The 22650-nt window shown below is 46.3% G+C and overlaps 1 protein-coding gene across 1 annotated transcript in view; it reads left to right on the forward strand.

Annotated features, from left to right (window-relative positions):
- The window catches only part of CSMD2 (CUB and Sushi multiple domains 2), a 432839-nt gene that overhangs the window by 13019 nt on the left and 397170 nt on the right, over positions 1-22650 (forward strand). Inside the window, exon 3 of the mRNA XM_011972538.1 lies at positions 11691-11898. Within this exon, the coding sequence (XP_011827928.1) occupies positions 11691-11898 (208 nt within the window). The remainder of the gene's footprint in view (positions 1-11690; positions 11899-22650) is intronic.

Here is a 22650-nt window from a genome sequence, read left to right on the forward strand (position 1 = left end):
ACAATCACATTGGGACAAATCCAAATCTGTCACAAAAAAAAAAAAAAAAAAAAAAAAAAAAAAAGTATAGGCTTGGTTCTGAGTCCAGGAGGCAACCAGGGGAGAATTTGAAGCAGAGGTCTAGTTCAATTTAACTTAATTTTTTAAAAAGATCATGCTGGATACTAGCTGAGCAAGAGGCACAATAAGAAGACCAGTTAGGCAGCAGCTATTATGGGCAACCAGGCTGGAGATGCTGCATCTTGGTTGAGGGTGGCTGGCGTAGAGGTGGAGGGACATGCATAGATTGGGGCTGTGCTTTGGGGGTACAGCCAACAGACCTTAGGGATGGATTGGATGGCTGATAGAATAAAGGATCAAAGTTGACTCCGAGGCTTTTTCTGGAGGGCTGGTGGGTGGGGATGCCAATGACCAAGATGGAGATGACTGGCACAGAGGGCAGGAAGTGTGTGCCCTAAAGGGAAGCAAGACAGCTCACTTTGTCCGGGTAAAGTTTGAGATGCCTGTGAGACATCCAAATGGGGGCATTAATTCTGCATCTGGGAGGAGTCCTATGCTAGAAAGGTATCTGGGAGAGGCATAAGAGGGCAACACTGGGCCGGGCATGGTGGCTCACGCCTGTAATCCCAGGACTTTGGGAGGCTGAGGCGGGCGGATCACGAAGTCAGGAGATCGAGACCATTCTGGCTAACACGGTGAAACCCTGTCTCTACTAAAAATACAAAAAATTATCTGGGTGTGGTGGCAGGCGCCTGTAGTCCCAGCTACTCAGCAGGCTGAGGCAGGAGAATGGTGTGAACCCGGGAGGTGGAGCTTGCAGTGAGCCGAGATCACACCACTGCATTCCAGCCTGGGTGACAGAGCAAGACGCCATCTCAAAAAAAAAAAAAAAAAAAGGGCCACACTGTAGATAGCAAAGAGGGTCTGGGCACTCCATGCTGGACACCATTGTGTTGATCAAATTTAACAACATGGAGAAGACGCTAAACACTATGCGCCTTGAGTGATTCTGAGCACTGGGGCCTTAGCAGGGACCACAGCTACCCAAGGCCACTCTTTACTATAGGATACCTCTACTACTGCTGGGATCACTAGCCTTCCATCACCTTTGCAATTACTGTTACTATACCAGAACATTTCACAACATGGGCTCTGGAGGCCAGTCACCTGGATTCAAATCCTGGCCTTGCCACTTACACCCACTGGCTGAGTGGCTTTGGACAAGTTACTCAACCTCTCTATGCCCCAGTTTTCTCATTTGTAAATGGGAATAATAATGGTACTTAACTCATAAGTTGGCAGTGAGGTTCACATTGATAAATGCTAAGCACATAGCAGAGGGCCTATTCATGGTTATGACCCAGTGAGGGGTATCAATCATTGCCATTCTCACTGCCACAGCCTCACTGGCCACCATTTATTGAGCCCTAACTAAGTGCCAGGTCCTGCATTACCTGTTTTAATCCTCACAAATCTGAAGGAGGTTAAGGTATTGTCACCTCCTATTACAAATGAGGGAACTGAGGCCCAGAGAGGTGCAGTGCTTTGCCTGTGATTACATAGCTTGAGAGTGGTGGAGCCAGGATTCAGCCCAAGTCCATGTGCCTAACAGCCATGATCTTGACCACCACCCTCCACTGCAGGCAAGGATGGTGGCCTCTGGCCCACAGCAGGAGACTCACAATGACGCTGTGATTTCCAGAGCTTCTCCAGCCTGGTGGTTCAGGGCCTGAGAGCTTGGCCTGCAGGTGCATGCATTCACTGCATGGCTCCACCAGTCAGGGACTGGCAGTGTCTTGTGATTTCCCCTTGACCTTCCACTTTAACTTGTTCCATGAACTCCTCAGGAGAGACACCTCTGGGAAAGGGCCTGAGGTTATTCTGCTGGGCAGATGCTGCTTCAGGGTGGGGGTTGGGAACTACTTTTCCATCCTATGAAGAAAGCCAGACCCAAGGTTCACCCACCTCCACTTGAGCACCAGTAGCTGAGCTAACACTTTTGAGGCAGCACAAAGGCCCCTAGGCAGAAGAGAAAGGAGCAGGAGGAAGCGTCTCATGCCTGGAAAACCCCATCTCCACGGCCTGTTGCTTCCAGGAGCCTGCTCCTAGCCCATGTCAGGAACAGGATTACAGTGACTGAGGCCCAGGAGGCAGGGAAATAGGTGGGTAATGGTGTGGGCCTGGAGTCACAAGGTCTTGGGTTCAAACCCTAGCTCCAACATTTAGTAGCTATGTGGCCACAAAGAAGTCTTAAAAACTCGCTGAGTCTGTTTCCTCATCTGTAAAATGTGCATGATAATACCTGTGCTCTCGCAGGTTTGAGGATTAAAGGAGAAAATGCAGGTGAAGCATTTTGCACAATGCCTGGCCCATAATGAAAGCTCAATAAGAAGTGTCATGTAATCAAATACCATGTCCTGTCTACATTCTTCCCCTCAGAAGGATACCTCAGGTGGCTGTAACTATAGGAGTCTGGGGGCAATAGTGATGTTCTTGGAATTGGTCATTTCTTCATTTTAAGGAGTGTCACTGATAAAGCCAAGGATAAATGGGCAGAGTCCAAAGTCCCTGGGAAGAGGGGACTGAAGAAGTTGAGCAAGTTATGGGGGCCCCAGCATGGATAGACACACGGAACAATTCACCACAAGAAAAGGGGGTGGGCTGCAGCTTTGGGGCACTGCTGCCCTGGTGTTGTCAGTCTTGCACTGGAATTGCAAGATGGTGGCTTCTCCTTTGGGGCCTGTTGGCATCTTCATTTCCACAGAGGCTGAGGGGTCCTGGGAAAGATGATATGAACAGAAACCAATTCCAAGAACCCCAAATCTTCTAGGCATGCAAGATGGTAACCTAGAGCTGGCCTGAAGTGGAGAGGATAATGTCCTGTTTTCTCCGTTTCCCACCTGAAATTTGTCAGTCATTGTAGAGTTAACAGATATTGAAGAGGATTGAGGGATAGTTCTCTAAAATTATGGTTAATTGAAGAGATTTCCATAGAACTTAAGTCAATTGTAAATAAAGTCATAAACTTGGAAAGGCAACTATCAGCATAACACACCTGCACCTCAGAATATGCATGACTTAATGGTGGTACAAAATGCCCATTGCCAGAGAAGGAGAAAGAGTGTAAATGAATATTTTAGGACTATGGTGTCAGCTGAAGGTTGTATTTTATGACTCTGGAGTTGTAACCATGAAATATGGTGCCTTGTTTAAAGTATGAGAAAACTTCCAAACAGCTTTTGCAGGATCTTCAATCAAAACAGGATGATGCAAGGGCCAGGGTGTCAGATGAGCCCAAGAGGCAGGGTTGGCTAAAATGGTAAAGGTGCCACCTTAAGAGGATACTGGTAACTCTGGCCGGAGGATCTCAAGTTCTCAAGTCCTCAGTTCTAGCACAGTCCAGAAATCATTGCCTACAGTTGGGAAGTTTGAAAATCTCGGGATGGCTTACCAAACCACTGTCAAGCAGGGATGTGCCTTATAGCAGAGGAGACTACCATCCTGGTACCAGAGAGACTCAACTGAAATCTTGACTCAGCCACTTCTTATGTGACCTTGGGAAAGCTACTTAACCTCTCTGAGCTTCAGTTTCCTGTTACATTTATTTGTTCAGCAGATATTAGTCAAGTGCCTGCTATATGCCAGAAAATCTCCTAGGTGCTCGGGACAGAACAGACATGGCCTCTGTTCTCATGGAGCTTACATGTTAACTAAGTAATGACATAATTGATCAATTAATTATGGAAAATCATTAATTATGGCAAAATATGTGGTACTCAGAAAGTATATGATGGGGGAGGGGTTATTCTGTTTCTATAAAGATCCTTGAGGAAGCAGCACTTGCACTGGGACCTAAAGGTGGAGGGTAGGGGGCAGTCAGGCCCAACGAGATAGGGAGGAAGTTTCCAGAAAGAGAAAATAACACTTTCAGAGACCCTGGAGCAAGGCAATGCTTAGTGATTCGGAAGAGCTGCGAGGAGGCCAGGGTGGCTGCAGATAATAGGGAAGGAGAGACTGGCATGAGGCAAGGCCCTGTAAGGTCCTTGTGAGTCATCGGGTATTCCACTTTATCCTGAGTGACAATGGGGGTTATTGACGGTTCCAGCAGAGAGAGTGGTGTAATCAGGCCCATGCTTTCCAGTATTACTCTGGCCTCTGTGAAGAATGGACAGAGGCTGCAAAGCAATCTACAGATTCAATGTAATCTATATCAAAATACCAGTGTCATTTTTCACAGAAATAGAAAAAACAATCCTAAAATTCATATGGAACAACAAAAAAAGCCTGAATAGCCAAAGCAATCTTGAGCAAAAAGAACAAAGCTGGAAGCATCTTGCTACCTGGCTTCAAAATATATTACAAGGCTATAATAACCAAAATAGGATGGTGTTGGTATAAAAACAGACACATAGACCAATGGAACAGAATAGAGTCCAGAAATAAAATCACATACTTATAACCAACTGATTTTCAACAAAGGCACTACGAACATGCATTAGGGGAAGGACACTTGCTTCAATAGTGCTGGGAAAACTGGATAACCATATGCAGAAAAATGAAACTAAACCCCCATCTCTCACCATATACAAAAATCAACTTAAAATAAATTAGAGACCTAAACTTAAGACCTGAAACTATAAAACTACTGGAAGAAGACATAGGGGAGTTATTACAGGATATTGGTCTAGGCAAAGATTTTATGGCTAAGACCTCAAAAGCACAGGCAACAAAAACAAAAATAGACAAATGGGACTATATTAAACTAAAAAGCTTCTACAAAGAAAAAGAAACCATCAGCAAAGTGAAAAGACAACCTGTTGAAGATGAGAAAATATTTGCAAACTATTCATGTGACAGGGGACTAATGTCCAGAATGTGCAAGTAACTCAAACAACTCAACAGCAAAATAATAATAATAATAATAATCCCATTAAAAAGTGAGCTAAGGACATGAATAGATATTTTTTCAAAAGAAGACATAAAAATGGCAAACAGGCATATGAAAAAATGTTCAACATCTCTAATCATCAGGGAAGTATAAGTCAAAATCACTATGAGATATCATTTTACCCTAGTTAGAATGGCCATTATTAAAAAAGCAAAAAACAACAGATGTTGGCAAGGATATGGAGAAAAGGGAGCCCTTATACTTTGTTGGTGGGAATGTAAATTAGTGCAGCTACTATAGAAAACAGTATGGAGATTTCTCAGAAGACTAAAAATAGAACTACCATATGATCAAGTCATTCCACTACCGAGTATTTATCCAAAGGAAAGGAAATCAATATATCAAAGGGATACTTACACCCCCGTGTTTACTGAAACATAATTCTTAACAGCAAAGATATGGAATCAACACAAGTGCACATCATTGGATAAATGTATAAGGAAAATGTGATATACATATATACACACACATACATGGTGGAGTACCACCCAGATGTTAAAAAATGAACTTAGCTAGGTGCAGTGGCATGCGCCCATAGACCCAGTTACTTGAGAGGCTGAGGCGAGGGATCTCTTGAGCCCAGGGATCTCTTGAGCCCAGGAGTTCAAGTCCAGCCTGGGCAATGTCCAGCACGACTCCATCTCTATTTCTTTTTTTTAGAAGAGTGAAATCCTGTCATTTGCAGGAACATGGGTGGAACTGGAGGTCATTATGCTAAGTAAAATAAGCCAGGCACAGAAAGACAAATATCACCTAACACTCATACGAGGAATTAAAAAAGTGGATCTCATGGAGGTTGAGAGTAGAATGATTGATAGTTCCAGAGGCTGGGAAGGCTGTGTGTGTCCAGGATTGGAGGATGTAGGGGATGAAGAGAGGTTGGTTAACAGGTGCAAACACACAGTTAGGTCAGTGGTCCCCAACCTTTTTGGCACCAGGGACCAATTTCATGGAAGACAATGTTTCCATGGACAGGAGGTGGGGGATGGTTTCAAGATGAAACTTCCACCTCAGATCATCAGGCATTAAATAACTTGCTCAACACTCCCTCCTGCTCTGCAGCCCAGGTTCTAACAGGTCCCACTCCACGGCCCAGGGGTTGGGGACCCCTGAGTTAGGTAGAAAGAAGAATAAGTTCTAATGTTCAATAGCAGACTAGGGTGACTATAGTTAAAACAACGATGTATTGTATATTTCAAAATAGCTAGAAGAGAGAACTTGAAATGTTCCAACACATAAAAATGATAAACTCTTGAGGTGATGGATGTCCTAAATACCCTGACTGGATCATTATACCTACCGTGTTAGGCTTTTCTTGCATTGCTGTAAAGAAATGCTGGAGACTGGGTAATTTATAAAGAAAGGAGGTTTAATTGGCTCATAGTTCTGCAGGCTGTACAGGAAGCATGGCATCAGCATCTGCTCAGCTTCTGGGGAGGCCTCAGGGAGCTTTTACTCATGATGGAAGGTGAAGTGGGAGCAGGCACTTCACATGACCAGAGCAAGAGCAAGAGAGAGAGTGAGGGAGAGGTGTCACACAATTTTAAACAATCAGATCTCGAGATGACTCACTCACTATCACAAGGACAGCACCAAGCCATGAGGCATCCCTCCCCATGACCCACACACCTCCCACCAGGTCCCACCTTCAGTACTAGAGATTACATTTCAACATGAGACTTGGGAGGGACATTCAAATTATATCACCTACTATACATGTAAAAAAATAACACACATACCCCATAAAAGTGTACAAATATTTTATAGCAATAAAGTTTTTTAAAGGAGTGCTCCAAGATAATGTTCTCAATGCAAAAAAAAAAAAAGTATGTGAAGTGATTGATATGTTAATTAGATTGATTTAATCATTCCACAATACATACATATATCAAAACATCACAGTGTATTCCATAAGGACATACAACTATTGTCAATTAAAAATAAAATTTTAGAAACTGCAAAACCGAAAGAATGGATGGGCTGGAGGAGGAAGGAGGCTTGGAGACCAGGAGGGGGCTTCATGGCTCTGGTTAACTTGGAGTGTGACATGGCTTGGGGTAGAGCAATGGCAGTGATGGCGGGGGACAGAATTGAGAGCCACTTAGATGACTGCCAGGTGAGTCCCTGGCTGGATGTGGGGGTGCGGGAGGAGTTGAGGATGTCCCCTGAGCCTCTGCCATGAGGAAGTGGGTGAATAGTGCTGACACTCCAAGATGGGAAAGTCTGGAAGAAGGCTAGGCTTCTGGGAGGAAAGGATGAGAGTGATTTTGGTTGGGTTGGGTTTGAGAGCAATGTGGAATATCTAGTTGGGTTTCTAAGACTGGAGGTAGGCAGAAGGCTCTGGAGTCACTGTCTTTCCCCCAAGACCTGCGTTTCTTCTGGAATTTTGTTGTCCACCTGGTTGTGCAGTCCAGATTAAATGAGACCATGTGGACCAAGGGCCTGATTAGAGACTTGGCCACACAGAGTGGCTGTGCCTGCTCTGCAGCTCCTGAGCCACTCCCTCCCTCTAATGTTTCTCTTTCGTCCCTGCTCACTTTCCACCTGAGTGCCCCTCCCTTCCCACCTTCTCTTCTTTCAGGTATCTTTGCTTCTGCCTGCTCCATACATGTCTGTTCAGTCCTCAGCCTTCTCTACTCCTGTGGTGGGAGGTTCCCTCTTTGTCCTGCTGATTCCCTGCCTCACAGTCTTTGGGATCTCAGACCCATAGGTATCCCCATCTGTTTATTCCCCAGGATCTCACACTCAACATGGGAGTAGGGAAGAGCAGGGGAGGAAGGGCCATCACTCTTCCTGCAGAGCTGCGTCTCCTCTAGCGTCCCTGTCTCCGCTCTCTCCTTCACCATCCATTTTCTGTTGGAGACCTCACCCTCTCATTCCTCCACAGCCTGCCTCCTAAATCGCTTCCTGCTGCTTCTCTTTCCTTCCTCCCTAGCTGCAGCTTTGATGATGGGAACAACCTCTTCTTCGTTCTCTGTCTCTGGTCTCCCCACCGGCCACCTTCCTCGGACACCAAACCATATCATTCATCCATTACTACGGGACCAAATCATCTTTCTAAAATAGGTCTGGACTTGTACTTCGTGGTGAAAACCCTCCTCTCCACACCTACCATGACTCCCCTGCACCTGCAGAGGAAAGTCCAAACACCTCGGCAGCCCCATCAAGGCCTTCACCCAAGCAGCGTGCCCTTCCAGGCCTTCTTGCCTCTGAGGGCCTGTTTGCTCTGCCTGGAACCTCTCTATTTCTTCCCTTCGAGCACACTCCTACACCTTTTTGAAAGTTCGGGGTAAAAGGCCCTTCCTTCACCATGATCCCTTTCCCCAGTACAGTCGAGACGCAGCCATTGTGCCCAGGGCTGAAGACAGTTCTACCTGGTGTAGTGAGCGCCAGTGACAGGACTGTCGGGAACCAGTGGGCCCAATGCTTGCTGGGAACAACATTGACAAATCTCTCGTTTGTTGGCTGGCTCCTGTGGCTTATCTCCCTGGTAATGTTCACGGTGAATTTATTTACATCAGAAGGAGACAAACTCTGCCTCAGATGTCAGACATCATAGTCTCCTGCCAGAGAGATACTCAAGGCAGAAATACTGTGCAACTTGATAAAACAAATCAACAGCACCACTAAACTGGATTTAAAGCCAAGCAAGGCCAATCTTGCCTACCTTCTCCCCATTCCTGCTTCCTGGGGCCTGGGCAGCTGGGTTGGGGTTAGCAAAGCAGGAAGAGGGGAGGAGAATAGAACCTCAGCTCCTCTACTTGGCATTCAAGGACCTTCACAGTCCAGCTCTTGCCATCCTGCCCAGCCCAGCTCTGTCATCTCTGCATGTCCCTTTCCGTTCAGATGGTCCTGCCTAATAAGTCCCTAAATATGCCACGATCCCCAACTTCAACTGTCCTTGCTGTTTTTCTGCCTAAAACACCCTCTCCCCTGAGGTTTACCAGGCAGGCAGCCCTCAGCTGATGTATGCTGCCAGCTCAGTGTTGGAAACGAAGCCAGACTCTGACTATGTCTCACTGTTACCACCTGGTCTAAGCCACCATCGCCTCTCACTGGATTATCGTGGTAGCTTCAAGAGGCCCCCAGCTTCTTCCTTTGCCCTCTTTGGTCTGCTATCTACCTGGCATCCCAAGGGATCCTGTTAATACACAAATGACATCATATCATCCTTAGCCCAGAACCCTCCACTGGCTTCTCAACTCATTCTGAGTAAAAGTCCACATCCTTACACTGGCCTCTCAGGTCGCCCTGCCTCTTAACTCGGAAGCCCTGCCTCTACTAACCTCATCCCCTGCCACTTTCCTTCTTCCTCCTGCATTCCAGCCCCTTGGGTCTCTCTCTCTCTCTCTCTCTCTAGATATATATATATATATACATCTTTTTAGATGGAGTTTCTCTCTTATTCCCCAGGCTGAAGTGCAATGGCACAATCTCGGCTCACTGCAACCTCCACCTCCTGGGTTCAAATGATTCTTCTGCCTCGGCCTCCTGAGTAGCTGGGACTACAGGTGCACGCCACCATGCCCAGCTAATTTTTTTTTTTTTTTTTTGTATTTTTAGTAGAGATAGGGTTTCATCATGTTGGCCTAGCTGGTCTCAAACTCCTGACCTCAGTTGATCCACCCGCTTCGGCCTCCCAAAGTGCTGGGATTACAGGCGTGAACCACCGCACCCAGCCCTTCGGTCTCTTGATGCTCTTCAATGGTGTCAGGCCTCTGCACCCTGTGGCCTTTGCATTTGCTGTTCCATCTGCTGTGAATGCTCTTCCCCCAGATAACCATGTGACTCCCTCTCTCATTCCTTCAAGTCTTGGTTCAAATGTCAACTTCTCAGTGGGGTCTTTCCTGACCACCCTTTCTGAAATGTCCATACCCCCACTTCCAACACCAGACACCCCATTTTCCTCTGCACTTACCACTTCATTTACCATAGAGTTAATTATTTATCTTGGAGTTGTCTTTATCCTTCTGATCAGAATGTAACCTCTGGGAGGATAGGAATTTTTGTTTTATTCACAGCTGAATCCCCAGCACCTAGAACAGTGGCTGACACATAGTAGGTGCTCAGTTAGCATTTGTTGAGTGAATGAAGGAATGAATGAGTGAATGAATATTAATACAAATTCTGTCTCTACCATAAAGCCCTTCACCTAGAACAGTGGCTGACACATAGTAGGTGCTCAGTTAGCATTTGTTGAGTGAATGAAGGAATGAATGAGTGAATGAATATTAATACAAATTCTGTCTCTACCATAAAGCCCTTCCTACCCATGTGCTATCACTGCTTCTTGAGCATCCCCGTCATAACTATTCTGTGTTGCCATTGCTGGCTTGCCTGCCCACCTCCTCTCTCAGAAGAACTTGAGAGCAGAGAAGAAATCAAGCTTTTCACATTGTAGTGCTGGCCCTACCCAGTATTTGGCCCACAGTAGGTGCTCAGTTAATGGGTGTAGGAGGGAAACCTTCATAAGCACCCACTCTGGGAGAGTAGGTGTATTTCTTACATTTCTGCACTCATACAAACTTAGAAGTTAGCAGTGAGAAATGCTATGAGTGGCTCATGATTGTCTTGACCCTGTAAAGAACATTAATAAGAGTAGTTCAGAACTGCTAAACAAGATCACTTTTATCTCTAGCCCAGATGGCTCCTATAGATCTGTTAATCTGATCTCACCATTGGAGGCCTCACAGACATACCCACTTCTACATGTCCAAAACTGAACTCCTGGTTGCCTTCCATACCACAAGGAGCTCCCTTCCTGGGTTTTCTGCCTCAAGAAATAGCACCTTTCATCCATCCAGATGTTTATACCAGCAACATGGATTTTATACCTCCTAGTTGCTGATTCCTGGAGATTCTCCTTCCTAAATATCTCTCAAATAAATCCTTTCCCACCCTCCACACGACCTTAGCTCGATCTCATCCAGCCTCACCTGGACTTTGGTGACTTTGGTGATACCAAGAGCATCCCATGTGCTTCCCTGACTCAGACCTCCTTTATACCATAGCGAATGTTCTTTCTAAAATGCAAGTTTAATCATACTTCTTCACTGCCTTTGATCCTTAAGATGAAATGGAAGGAAAAAGGAGAACTTTGCATTAGCATCTACCACATGTCAGTCACTGGCTAATACTAGTTACTGTCACATTAACTATCTAATTCAGTTATCACAACAGAGAAGCAAACTGAGGCTTAAAAAAATAAATTTCCCAAAGTTATGCAGATGACTGGGAAATTGTGGAGCCTAAATTCAAATCTAGACCTTTCTTACCCTAAAATCCATTTCCTTTCCAATGCACTCCCCTGTCTCCAAATCTTTTTGGCTCAGTGCTCTCTGCCTTGTGACTTCTCCTACATGCCATTACTATCTTGTATTATTCCTCTTTTTTACCCTGTGATGAGCCATCTAGAGCTGTTTATCTTAGACATGCCTTGCACATTCATATTTCTCTGCTTATGACCATTTAGTTCCTTCTTCCCTGAAATGTCCTTCCCTTTCTTCTCTATCTAGTGAACTCCTACTCATTCATCAAAACCCAGCTATAATGACACTTCCTCTGTTAAGGCTTCTCAGATGGACTCATCCAAACAGAGTCATTTGCTGCTTTATCTATGTCCACAAACTGTGAATTGTACTCTTGGGAGACAGAAGGATGTACTGCAGGTAAAGCCCATGGTGAGTGCTAGGGGCTTGAAAACCAGACTACTCATGTGAGCCTCTTGTCTCTGTGCCCACAGCTGATGATGCCTGTGGTGGGACCCTGCGGGGCCAGAGTGGCATCATCTCCAGCCCCCACTTCCCCTCGGAGTACCATAACAATGCCGACTGCACATGGACCATCCTGGCTGAGCTGGGAGACACCATCGCCTTGGTCTTTATTGACTTCCAGCTGGAGGATGGTTACGACTTTCTGGAAGTCACTGGGACGGAAGGCTCCTCCCTCTGGTAAGCACAACATCCCCTTCATTTCCTACCCTATTCTCTGCAACTGTGAATTACTAGGATGCTTACAGTCTCCTCAGTGCCTGGACTCACAGCCAGAGGTCTCTTAGCCTCTTCCGTATACCTACTGTTACAGTCCTTTCATCTCATCCTAATGAAAAAGCACTACATATTTTTAGAGCTGGGATAATTTTTATAGTGATTTCGATATCTGATTTGAAACATGTTCTTGCTGGAGAATTTTATGATGGGTCTTGGTTGAATAACTTGCATTAACACTAAAAATGTTCTGGTCTCAGGATGTGGACAGGGTCTAGTAAAATGATTGAAATATTGTTCCATTTCTGGAAGACATATGCATAGCATCCAAAAAGGGACTAGAACCATAAGTGACCATTGCTGACACAAGAACATTTTTAGTCTTAATTCTTCCCACTCCAGGGGTCCTGAGACGTCAGAAAGGCATTATGTCTCGGTGTCTGAAGGGCTAAAAAGTGCAGGCTCTTCTGTAGTGTGCTCCGTGGAGAGTCTTGGTTGTTGATGGGTTAGGGAGGATATGAGTTATTGAAGATTTACAGCCATCGTGTCTTGTCTCCCAGACTTGGGCTCGCAGGATGTGCTCAAACTGAGCATGGCTTAAGGAAGTATCTGGCTTCCTGTTTGGGTGACAAGCATCACAAGTGGTGTTGTGGCATTTGGAACACTCTCTTGTATTGTCATTGTGGCTGTGTTATCAGGAGGACCTTTGTTAGCACATCAGGAGCCAATAGAAGGATATGTCCAGGTGTACTTCAGGCAAGGATGGGGCATCATTGGAGCCTTAGTTGCTGCATGGTGTCAGCTGAAGGTGGGGATTCCACTTCCTGGCGTCAGGCGGGCATCGCGGCGTTGGCTCCCAGGGGGCGCCTTGGTGGGAATAGCAGTTCTGGTGGAGGCCCTGGGTGCAGGGCTAGGCCAGGCCGAGGCTGGTGGGGCCACGCTCCAAGAGTGGATGGACGGAGCGGATAGGAGTGGGTGGGAGGAGGTGTCACTGAGGATTCTGAGCAGAGCAGAAAGTGGGTGTCTGCAAGAGTCAGAGAAGACAGAGACGTGGCAGTCAGTGGGAGTAGGGAGGAGGAAGATGGGAGGGGGAGGAGAAAAGGAGGGGAATGGGGCGCATTTATTGCACACCTTCCCTGTGCCAGGTTTCATGGTGGTAGGAACACCAGTTGAGTGAGACATGGTTTTTTAAGGAGCTCATTGTCTATTAGGTAAGAAAATCAGACAAACCATGGTAGGAGCCAAGTGTGACTATTAAATATTTAAGAGGGATAAAGGGGGAATGGATTCTTCCCAAATATAGGCTCAGATTTGGGAACTAGTGTAACCAGAAAACTCAAGTTTCCTGGTGCAATGGAAGGTGAGCCAACATGGGATTCAGAAGACCCTGGTGTCACCACTAGCTTGTCACAGGAAACTGGCCAGGTCATTACCTACCCTGGTCAGAGGGCTGAGAGAAGCACAGCTAAACGAGGACAACCTGCTCTGTGGGGGTGACAGTCTATAAACTAGTCCAAGAGCAAAAGCTGGTGATTTTAAGCTAGGAGTTGGGTTGAAGGTTTAGGTGAGTCTTCATTCAACTGGAATCCTGATGACCTGCCCAGTGTGAAGACCCTTGGACCTCTGCCTCATTTTGTAAAATACCTGTTTACTGATTGTAAATGTAATGCATATGCTCCTTGTAGAAAACATGGAAAATCGACAAAGGTATGGAAAAATTCAAATTATTAAAATTTTGATGTACTCCCCCTTGACCTATTTTCTTGGCCTAGGTCAAGCTAGCTGGCTATTTATATATATTTTAATGTTACAAAAAATATCTGTAGTTATATATTTTTAGCTAATCATTGTGTCAGGGAATTTTTTCATGTACCATCACAGATGCCTCCAAAATATACAAGGTCTGATAGTAATATCATTTGTTGACCCTTTACTACCAATATGTGCCAGACAGGTTATAAGTTCTTTAGAGCTGTAATTTCATTTCATCTTTATAAAAATTCTACGAATATGTAGCATAGTTTTCCTCCTTTTACAGAAGAGGAAAATGAGGCCCAGAGAGTTTATACTACCAGCTTGAGATTACACTGGTGAGTAAGGAGCAGAGCTGGGATTCAACCCCAGGTTAGTTTGATACTAAAGCCTGTCTTCCAAGCCATGACAGCATACTATTATGCTATTAACATGTGATATCTGTCATGGGTTTTCCAGGCTATGTAGCATTCCCTTAAGTCTGTAGCATAGTTTACTCATCAGACCTCTTGTTAGGTGGTTCCCAGGTTTTCACTTCTATAAACAGGTGCCAAGATGAATATCCTTGCCAGTTCCCTCTCTTCCAGTCCCAAGGCCTTTTCCACTCACTTGTTCATCCGCGGGCCAAATGGTCTCCTATAGCTTCTGCCCTCCAGGTGTGAGTCTACACATTGTCCAAACTTTTGGAGTGAAACAAATCTGAAAGAGTTCCTTTTCCTATTAAGTCACTCAGTGAGGAAGGAATTAAGCAGAGGAAATTGTTAGGGGAGTCATTCAGAACTCTTTGCTATAAGATTAAATTATAATTATTTACAGGGTTGGTGTCACCACTGCCAGGCAGGATGCATTTGTTGTTCTAATTTATACTTGCATAGCAATTATGGATAAACAAACTTGGAGGCTCAGGATGTATGTGTGGGAAGAATCAGCTCTCTCCCTTGCCCGTCTCCTTTATGGATCCCTGGATTCCTGTAAAGGTTTGATGCTGCTGGTTTATGCGTATACCGCTTTTGTAAGCATACATTAAGATTTCAGGCTGTTCTCTTGCATTCTGTGCCAAGGCATATAAAAACAACAGATCCCGTTAGCAAAGATGGATTTGGACAACTGGGCACCCCCTTCACCTATCAAGAAGACAGGAATTCCTTTGAAGGAAAAAACATCCACTACCTCCGTTACCAGATAACAGGTTCCCACTGATTCAGAAGGGCGAGTGGCATGCAATCTCCCTGACTCCATTTCCCTACTCTTCTCCTCCCCCTAAATGGGATAGCAACAGGAGAGTTTAAATTAGGACTTCTGGATTAGTAGAATTTCCAAACAATTGGCGAAACATGGGATTGGTCATTTTTTATTTTGCCAAGTAAGGATGTTAGAAGAAAACCTGCCAACTCCTCAGAATATTATTCATAAAACAAAGGACAATTCAAAGCCAAAACTGTGGCAGGAAGTAATCAATTGGAAGTGTTGTGCTGACATCATGAAAGATAAGGTGGGGGGAGCACACATAAATAACAGTGTGTGCCCATCACCGGAGTGTCCAACAGTATATATGCAGCAATCAGTGGACCAATTCTCCCTGTTCTGCTGGTCCCGGACCAGCCTTTGGGAATCCAACAATACATGTTTTGAACAGGAAAAAGCTGTTACTATGGTGAGCACTGGACCCTATAGCTCTGACATGTTGAGAGATTCGCTAGTATTTTAGACTTACTCCCCCTAAAAGTTAATTGCATTTTTGTATGTGTGACCATGAGCAAAAGCTGGGCTTGGACTGACTGAGGGTTACAACCCACCGAGAAGAATTGGTATTACACCCTGACTACACATACATGTGTGCAACCCTCACCCCAACACACACACAAACACACACACACACAGGCAAATCATCTCTGACACATACCTTTCCAAGTCGCTGCCAAATTCACATCACCAAGTCATCCCCTGCCCCCAGACCACCTTAAGCACATGTACACACCTGCCCCTCCTTACACACAGTTCCATTTCCAGTTCAATATAGGAGGCAGATTTTCTCTCACTGACCCTGCTGGAGGGTGGAGGTGGTGGTTCTTCCTTCTCTGCTCTGCTCTGACCCAGTCACTTGGCGCTGACCATCATGGAGCTCCATTCCTTTCCATCACGTTCTAAGGAAACACTCTCACCTTTGCTAAGCTTCCTCCTGAGGCCCCAGGACTTTTTTGAAGGACTGGGACTGGCAATACAGAAGACCCTTTTAACAATATGGGGATGTAGGTCCCTGGAGGATATCAGGATCATGTTATACTGAGTACAAGTGGTCTCCAGCCCATCACAGAACTGGCCTCTCCGTTGGTGGAGAAAATCAGCAAAGTGAAGACCCCTGAGAAGCCACTAGATCCAGAATCTGTCTCCTCCTTCCTCTGCCTCATACCCAACGCTCTCCGTCTGAATCTCTCCAGAACCCTCCCCAGACTAAAAGAAAGGAGGGAAAGCCAGACATCCTCTCCTAGAATACGGGAGAGGAAGTTTGTGCAGTTTCTCTGGAATTAGATATCGAGCCTGCACCATGGCATCCACCTGGGAAGGGGGCAGGCTTCAGAGTCAGCAGATAGACTTGGGCTCAAAACCCACTACCTCTCAGTAGTTGTGTCATCTTAGGATATTTACCAGCTTTTCTGAGTCTGTTTCCGCATCTGAAAAATGGGTCTCCGTATACCAACCTACAAAGCATCTTGAGAGTGCACAATGTGGCAACTGCTGCCTGGCTCACCATAGGTACAATACTCCTGGGATGAGGCTTTGAGAAGAAAAGAGTAAGATGAGGCAACCGCAGCAATTCATAGCCTTGTTGACCTCATTTTTGGTGGTCCCACTGAAGTCAACATATGAGCTTTCTAGCCCAGTGGCATCTTACCAGCAGATGCACAGCCTGGCTGCCCTGGTTCTATCTAGCTTCCAGGGGAATTGCTTGGAAACTCAAAGGTTAATGTGAGGAGAATCTCTGGGTGAGACTGGAGGATGTCCTTGCAAAAGTCAGAAGAGGGGACAGTGATTCTGTTGGAACTATCTTCCCAGAGCTGCACTTGGCAAGCACGTTATGGATAGCATCACTTCTGTGCCTAGATCTAGCCCCAGACTGGCCAGTTAGCTGCTTTGTTAGAAGAGCAGAAGAGGGCTGGATGCGGTGACTCACACCTATAATCCCAACACTTTGGGAGGCTGAGGTGGGTGGATCACTTGAGTCTAGGAGTTCAAGATGAGCCTGGGCAACATGCATAAACCCATCTCTATAAAAAATACAAAAATTAGGTGGATGTGGTGGCATACACCTGTAGTAGCTGCTACTCAGGAGGCTGAGGTGGGAGAATCACCTGAGCCCTGGAGGTAGAGGCTGCAGTGAGCTGAGATTGTGCCACTGTACTGCAGCCCAGGAGACAGAGTAAGACTCTGTCAAGAAAGAAGGAAAGGAGAGGGGAGGGGAGGGAAGAAGGGGAGGGGATTCTACCAACGCAGCTACCACTAAGAGCTCTGTGCAGGACTAGGAAAGCAGAGACACTCCACAGTGAGTCAGGCACAGCCCTTACACGGGGGTGCTCACAGAGTAGGGGGATGGGGACCATAAGTATGGAGAAGGCATTCAGGAGACAACTACCAGAGATGGGAGGGGCATCTCTTCCTGGCGCCCCTCGCTCTCTCTGGACCATGTGATTGGAGGGTTCTACTGGGCCTTCTTCTCTCCTTCTTTCCTCTGCCCCTCCCCAAGGGGCAATTTCTTCCTACAACAGGGAAGACAGGCAGGCAGAGTCTGACTTGCGCTCAGAATTGAAGCCACCCTTGTCTTGGGGGCCAGTGGAAGTGCCAGCCTCAGGAATGTTTGTGGGGTGTGTATGGTTTGGGGGACATCCAAAGCTCCTTCTCACCTGTGGGATTTCTGTGTAGATCCTGGAACAAACCTCTGCCCCTCCAATTTCCTTGGCTGTGACTCTGTGGGTCAGTTTCGGCCAGTGGTTCCCACTCTCTTCCTCGCCCTGGTCACTGTACATTGATTTTCCTTTATATCTGTTTCACTCTGATCACCCTGAATGGGCTCTGCCTGCCCGTTCTCTATGTCCCCACACTCCCAGGCCCAGTCCCCACAGACTTGTGTGCCAACAAACTCCACCACCATTCAAAGTAGGAAAAGAGAGGAGAGCACCTTCCAGGGGTCAGAGGAGAACACTGTCCTGGGGCAGGAGACCAAGGCCTCAAGGCAGAGGCTGCACTGGAGACAGGTCGAGAAGGATGCATACCATTTTAATATAGGAGATGAGGTGTTGGGAAGGGCATTCTTCTAGGGCTTCTGCCTAGTCCTCCTGGCCAAAATGTGGGAGTTCCTTGATCCCTGGGAGGCAGTCCAAGAAGAAATGGTCCCAGAAATTCTCTAAGGAAGATGCTCTCCACCGTGCACCCACCCCGGGGCTCTGGCATCTACCTTTGAGCCTAGGCATCTCCCTCCACCTGCAGAGGAATAGAATGCCTGCTCTATCTGTCTGGACTTCCCAGATCCTGGCCCTGTGGCCACTGGGTAGACTTTGGCTGTTTTTGGAAAGAGAATTTCCCTGGAAACCAGGCTCAACCTACTCTGTAGGTCTAGCAACTAACCCCTTTGAGTTTCATCATTAAATTTCCTTAATTTCATCCCTCCTTTTCATGTCCTTAGAGCTTTGATGGATTTGCTTCACTCTGTTCCCTTCATTCGTTTGCTTTTGTTTTTGTAGGTGGCGATACAAAAACTCCTGTCTATTCTGCAGACGTTCACTTTGAAAATTGTGCTAGCAACACTCTTTCTCCTCTTGAACGATCTTGCTTTAGTTATTAGGCATTTTACACATGGAAGTTGAGCCAACTAGAACCATTTGATCTCAGCAACTTTTAACTAGATATTTCATTTAAGAGCCTTTAGATCCAGATAGAGTTAGAACGAGAATTGCACGCCAATGGAGATTTGTTAATAATAACTATCCACTTATTTATTTATTCACATATACTTTATCAAACCATTGGTTTAGCTCATTCACGTTCTTTGTTACTTTTCCCCTATTTATTTTCTGTAATCATTTGTTGAGACTCTTCTATGAACGAGGCTCTCCTAGGTGCCAGAGGGACAAAGCCACAGTCTGGGTTCCTAAGGAGTTATTTATTCCTTCCACAAATGTTTATGTAATAGCCAAGCACCGTGCTGGACCCTGAAGCTCACAGTTGGGGCAAAGAGGCAGAATATAATTAAATGCTTTGCAATATCATGTGTTAGGTGCTTTTCTAAGAGGTATAAAGAAGTTCCCCTAGGAAATAAGGAGAAATGTAATGGCCAGGATTCTTTGGGTTTAAGAAATAGAAACTCACCTCCAGCTAACTCAAGCTACAAAGGGAATGTGCTGGCCTCTGTAACTGAAAAGTCCAGAACTTGACTTCAGGCGGCGCTGGACCGAGGCATGCAAATAATGTTTCTCCCTGTCTCCTGAGGCTTTGCTCTCTTGCGTGTTAGTTTCATTCTCAGGCAGGCTTTCCCAAGAGATGGCAAAGGTGACCACCCTCAGCTCCCAATAACCTACCTGTCTTGGCAATCCCAGCAGAAAGGGAGCATATCTTTCCTAATGGGTCCTACAAAAGCCCTCAGATAAACCTTGGTGGACCAGCCTGAGTCATGTGCCCACCCCTCAACACCAGTGTAGCCAAGGGATGTCCTCATTGATCTCAGATCATGTGACTGTCCGCCCTCCCCAAAACTCAGGCTGGGAGTGGCAGCCCTGGCAAGACCGAAACTAAGACTGTCCTTCAAACAAGTCATCAGCCTTCCTGTAAGAGGGTGGTGATGCTGGAAGGGCTCAGAAAAATTAGTCCCACAGGATGATTTTTGATTTGAACTGAGGGGTAAGATTTTGCCATTGGCATGGAGCCAAAAAGAGCCCGGGTGTGTTTGGGGCATTGCAAGTCAGGTGCAGGAGCAAGGGAGGAAGAGCGGGACACGAGACCCAAAGTGAACACAGGAGGAGCATGGACCAGGAGCAAGAACCCTGCCCCTTGTTCATAAGCCAGAGAGGATTCCATAAGCTATGGAAAGCTATTAAGAGACTTTAAGCAGGGAGGTAAAATAATCATTCTGAATTTTAAGTGGGTTAAACAGGAAGGCCCAGAAATCAGCTATAAAACTTTTTGTGTAACTCCGCAGGCAAGAGAATCCAGCCTTGAACTGAGGCAACTGTGAAGGGGTAGAGAGGAGGAGGGGCTGATGATTACCAAGTTTCTGGCTGAATGACTGTGGTGGGGCCATGTACTGAACAGAGGAATGCAAGAGAAGAAGTGGGCTGGGGTGGAGTGGGGAATGGCAATGCCCATTGGTCTGTCCAGCACAAAATGAGCACTAATAGGGAAGTCAAGGCTGCAAGAAGGAAGAAGATAAGGCTGGACGTGCAGGGACACAGCTGCCCTTGGTAACTAATTCACAGTCATTGGGATAAGACTGGTGAGGGTGGTCAGAAGAAATCAACAGCTACACCTGAAAGCTTGGTGTTCAGTACCCTGGCAGGACCATGAGCAGTCATCTTCACAGTGAGCAACAGCATCATCTTTCATCAGGAAAATCTCCTTCATTATGGTCACTGTCACCTCACCGTTTCATCTTCATTACCAGCATCTCTCTATCATCATTCAGTCATTCAAACAAGCTACTCAGGCCCTTCTCCTGCTTGACATTGAGCTTGGCACTGGGAACACAATGGTGGAGAAGACAAGGCCTCTGCTTTTGTGGAACTTATGGTCTATTTGGGGGAGACTGAAGTTAGTAAAAGATTCAAACATAAATGTAAAACATATGACACATGTCACAAAGGAAATGAACAGGATGGAGAATAACAGCAGTGGGGACCCTATTCTGAATCTGACCTCTCTGAGGAGGGTAGGATTTAAGCTGAGACCTAACTTTTGAGAAGGAGTCATGGGGAAGAACTCAGGCAGCAGCCTTCCAGGCAGAGGGAACTGCATATGTAAAGACTTATCATTTCAATGTCCTATTTGCTCCTAAACTTCGTCCATGGAAGTAGCGTAGATCTGGTACCTGTCCTCCGAGATTTCCTCTTTGAATGTCAGGAGCAAGGCAGAGTCAAGGTCTCAAGCTAGCAGAGACACTCAGAAAACAGCTCAGATGGTGCATGACTAAGGATGCTGAACCCTTGTTGGCTGAGCTGGTAAGCAAATAAGGCCCATTCTAACCGAGCCTCAGACCTCCTGCCTTCCTGTGGGCTTGTGACGCCCTTGCTTCTCTCTCCTTCCTTGACACATCGCAACTCTTTAAGTCACAGTAAGTAACTGTCCTTTTTTGATGGAGCCCATGAAATTGCATCTGCTGTATCCATCAGGAGCCAGGCCATAAATAACCAGCCCTTTAAAATCTCATCTCCCCTATCTCTTGGATACAAGCTCTGCAGCAGAGCAGTAGGAAAGGATTAGTGCCTTAGCATGCTGCTGGCACAAATGTGTCCGGAGGGGTGAAGGCCAAGGCTCCAGCACTCTCTATGGAGTATCAGTGTGACTTCCTTGCTTCCACTAGTGAGAACTTGCTCTCAAAAAGAGAACAAAAGCCACAGCTGGGAGGAGCAGGAAGTGAGCCGGTGGTGTCGCAGTAGGCACAGCGGCTCTGCTAAAACTTGTGACTTGGCAAAGTTCTGTGCATGGGAAGCTGAGGTCGGGCAGCTGGCCTGCCCCCCACGGGTCTGACTGCATGCAACAGGTTTGTACTAAGTGCCTCGTCTGCGAGGAGGCCTGTGCCAGGACTGCGAAGGGCACCAGACAACAAGATGCTGTCCTCGACCTCTCTTGAGGCGCTGCCAGATGCCTGATGGTGCCGCTAAGACAGATGGAAGGAGTTGTTCTGGGCCCTCCGGAGCCCCTCGTTCTGGCAAGACCTGTCTTCTGGAATGATGTTGGTTCATTCTGAATATTCAAGACCCCCGCCTGGTCTCTGTTTTCATGTTTGGCCCCCGAATGTTTGTTCTACTCACTCACTCTCAGCTTAACCTACGCGGCATTTCACGTTGGTTTACCTCTCTCCTGCTGTTGCAGCCACTTCCCAGGTTCCCAAGACTGAATTAAGTCTTTGGTTCTATCCCTTAGTCTGTTCTTTTTTTTCTTTTCTTTCTTTCTCTTTTTTTTTTTTTTTGAGCTGGAGTCTTGCCCTGTCACCCAGGCTGGAGTGCAATGGCATGATCTCGGCTCACTTCAACCTCCGCCTCCTGGGTTCAAGTGATTCTCCTGTCTCAGCCTCCCAAGTAGCTAGGACTTCAGGCACGTGCCACCACCCCCAGCTAATTTTTGTATTTTTAGTAGAGACGGGGTTTAGTAGAGACCATATTGGTCAGGCTGGTCTCGAACTCCTGACCTCAGGTGAGCCACCACGCCAGCCCAGTCTGTACTTCTTTTCATCCTAGTTTCTCTTTATCCAGTGGCTGATGAGTGACATCCATAGACTCACCAGAGAGGCAGGATTCACACAGAAAACTAGCAATGACAGTCCGGTGAAATGGCAAAATCACCATTTCACGCATGGTGAAACTTCAACAGTTCAAATTCACATATGGTGGATCTCAACAGTTTGGGTCATTTGGGGAGGGAGAGGTCAAAGTTTCTTTGAACAAAATGAGGTGGCTTCATGGAGGAGGTAGATCTCTAGCATCCCTGGGAATTTCTCAGCCAAGCTTCTTGAAGAGTGGTCTACATTGGCTACCTTCAAGTCTTCTCTCCCCATTCATTCCTTACCTACTTCACTCCCACTCTTCAACCCTCCAGCCTCCCCCTGAAATCATTCACATTAAGATAATCATCAAAGGGCTGGGCGTGCTGACTCACACCTGTAATCCCAGCACTTTGGGAGACTGAGGCGGGCAGATCACGAGGTCAAAAGATCGAGACCATCCTGGCTAACACGGTGAAGCCCCGTCTCTACTAAAACTA

The sequence above is a fragment of the Mandrillus leucophaeus genome, unplaced genomic scaffold (assembly GCF_000951045.1).
Source record: "Mandrillus leucophaeus isolate KB7577 unplaced genomic scaffold, Mleu.le_1.0 Scaffold1297, whole genome shotgun sequence".
Lineage (NCBI taxonomy): Eukaryota > Metazoa > Chordata > Mammalia > Primates > Cercopithecidae > Mandrillus > Mandrillus leucophaeus.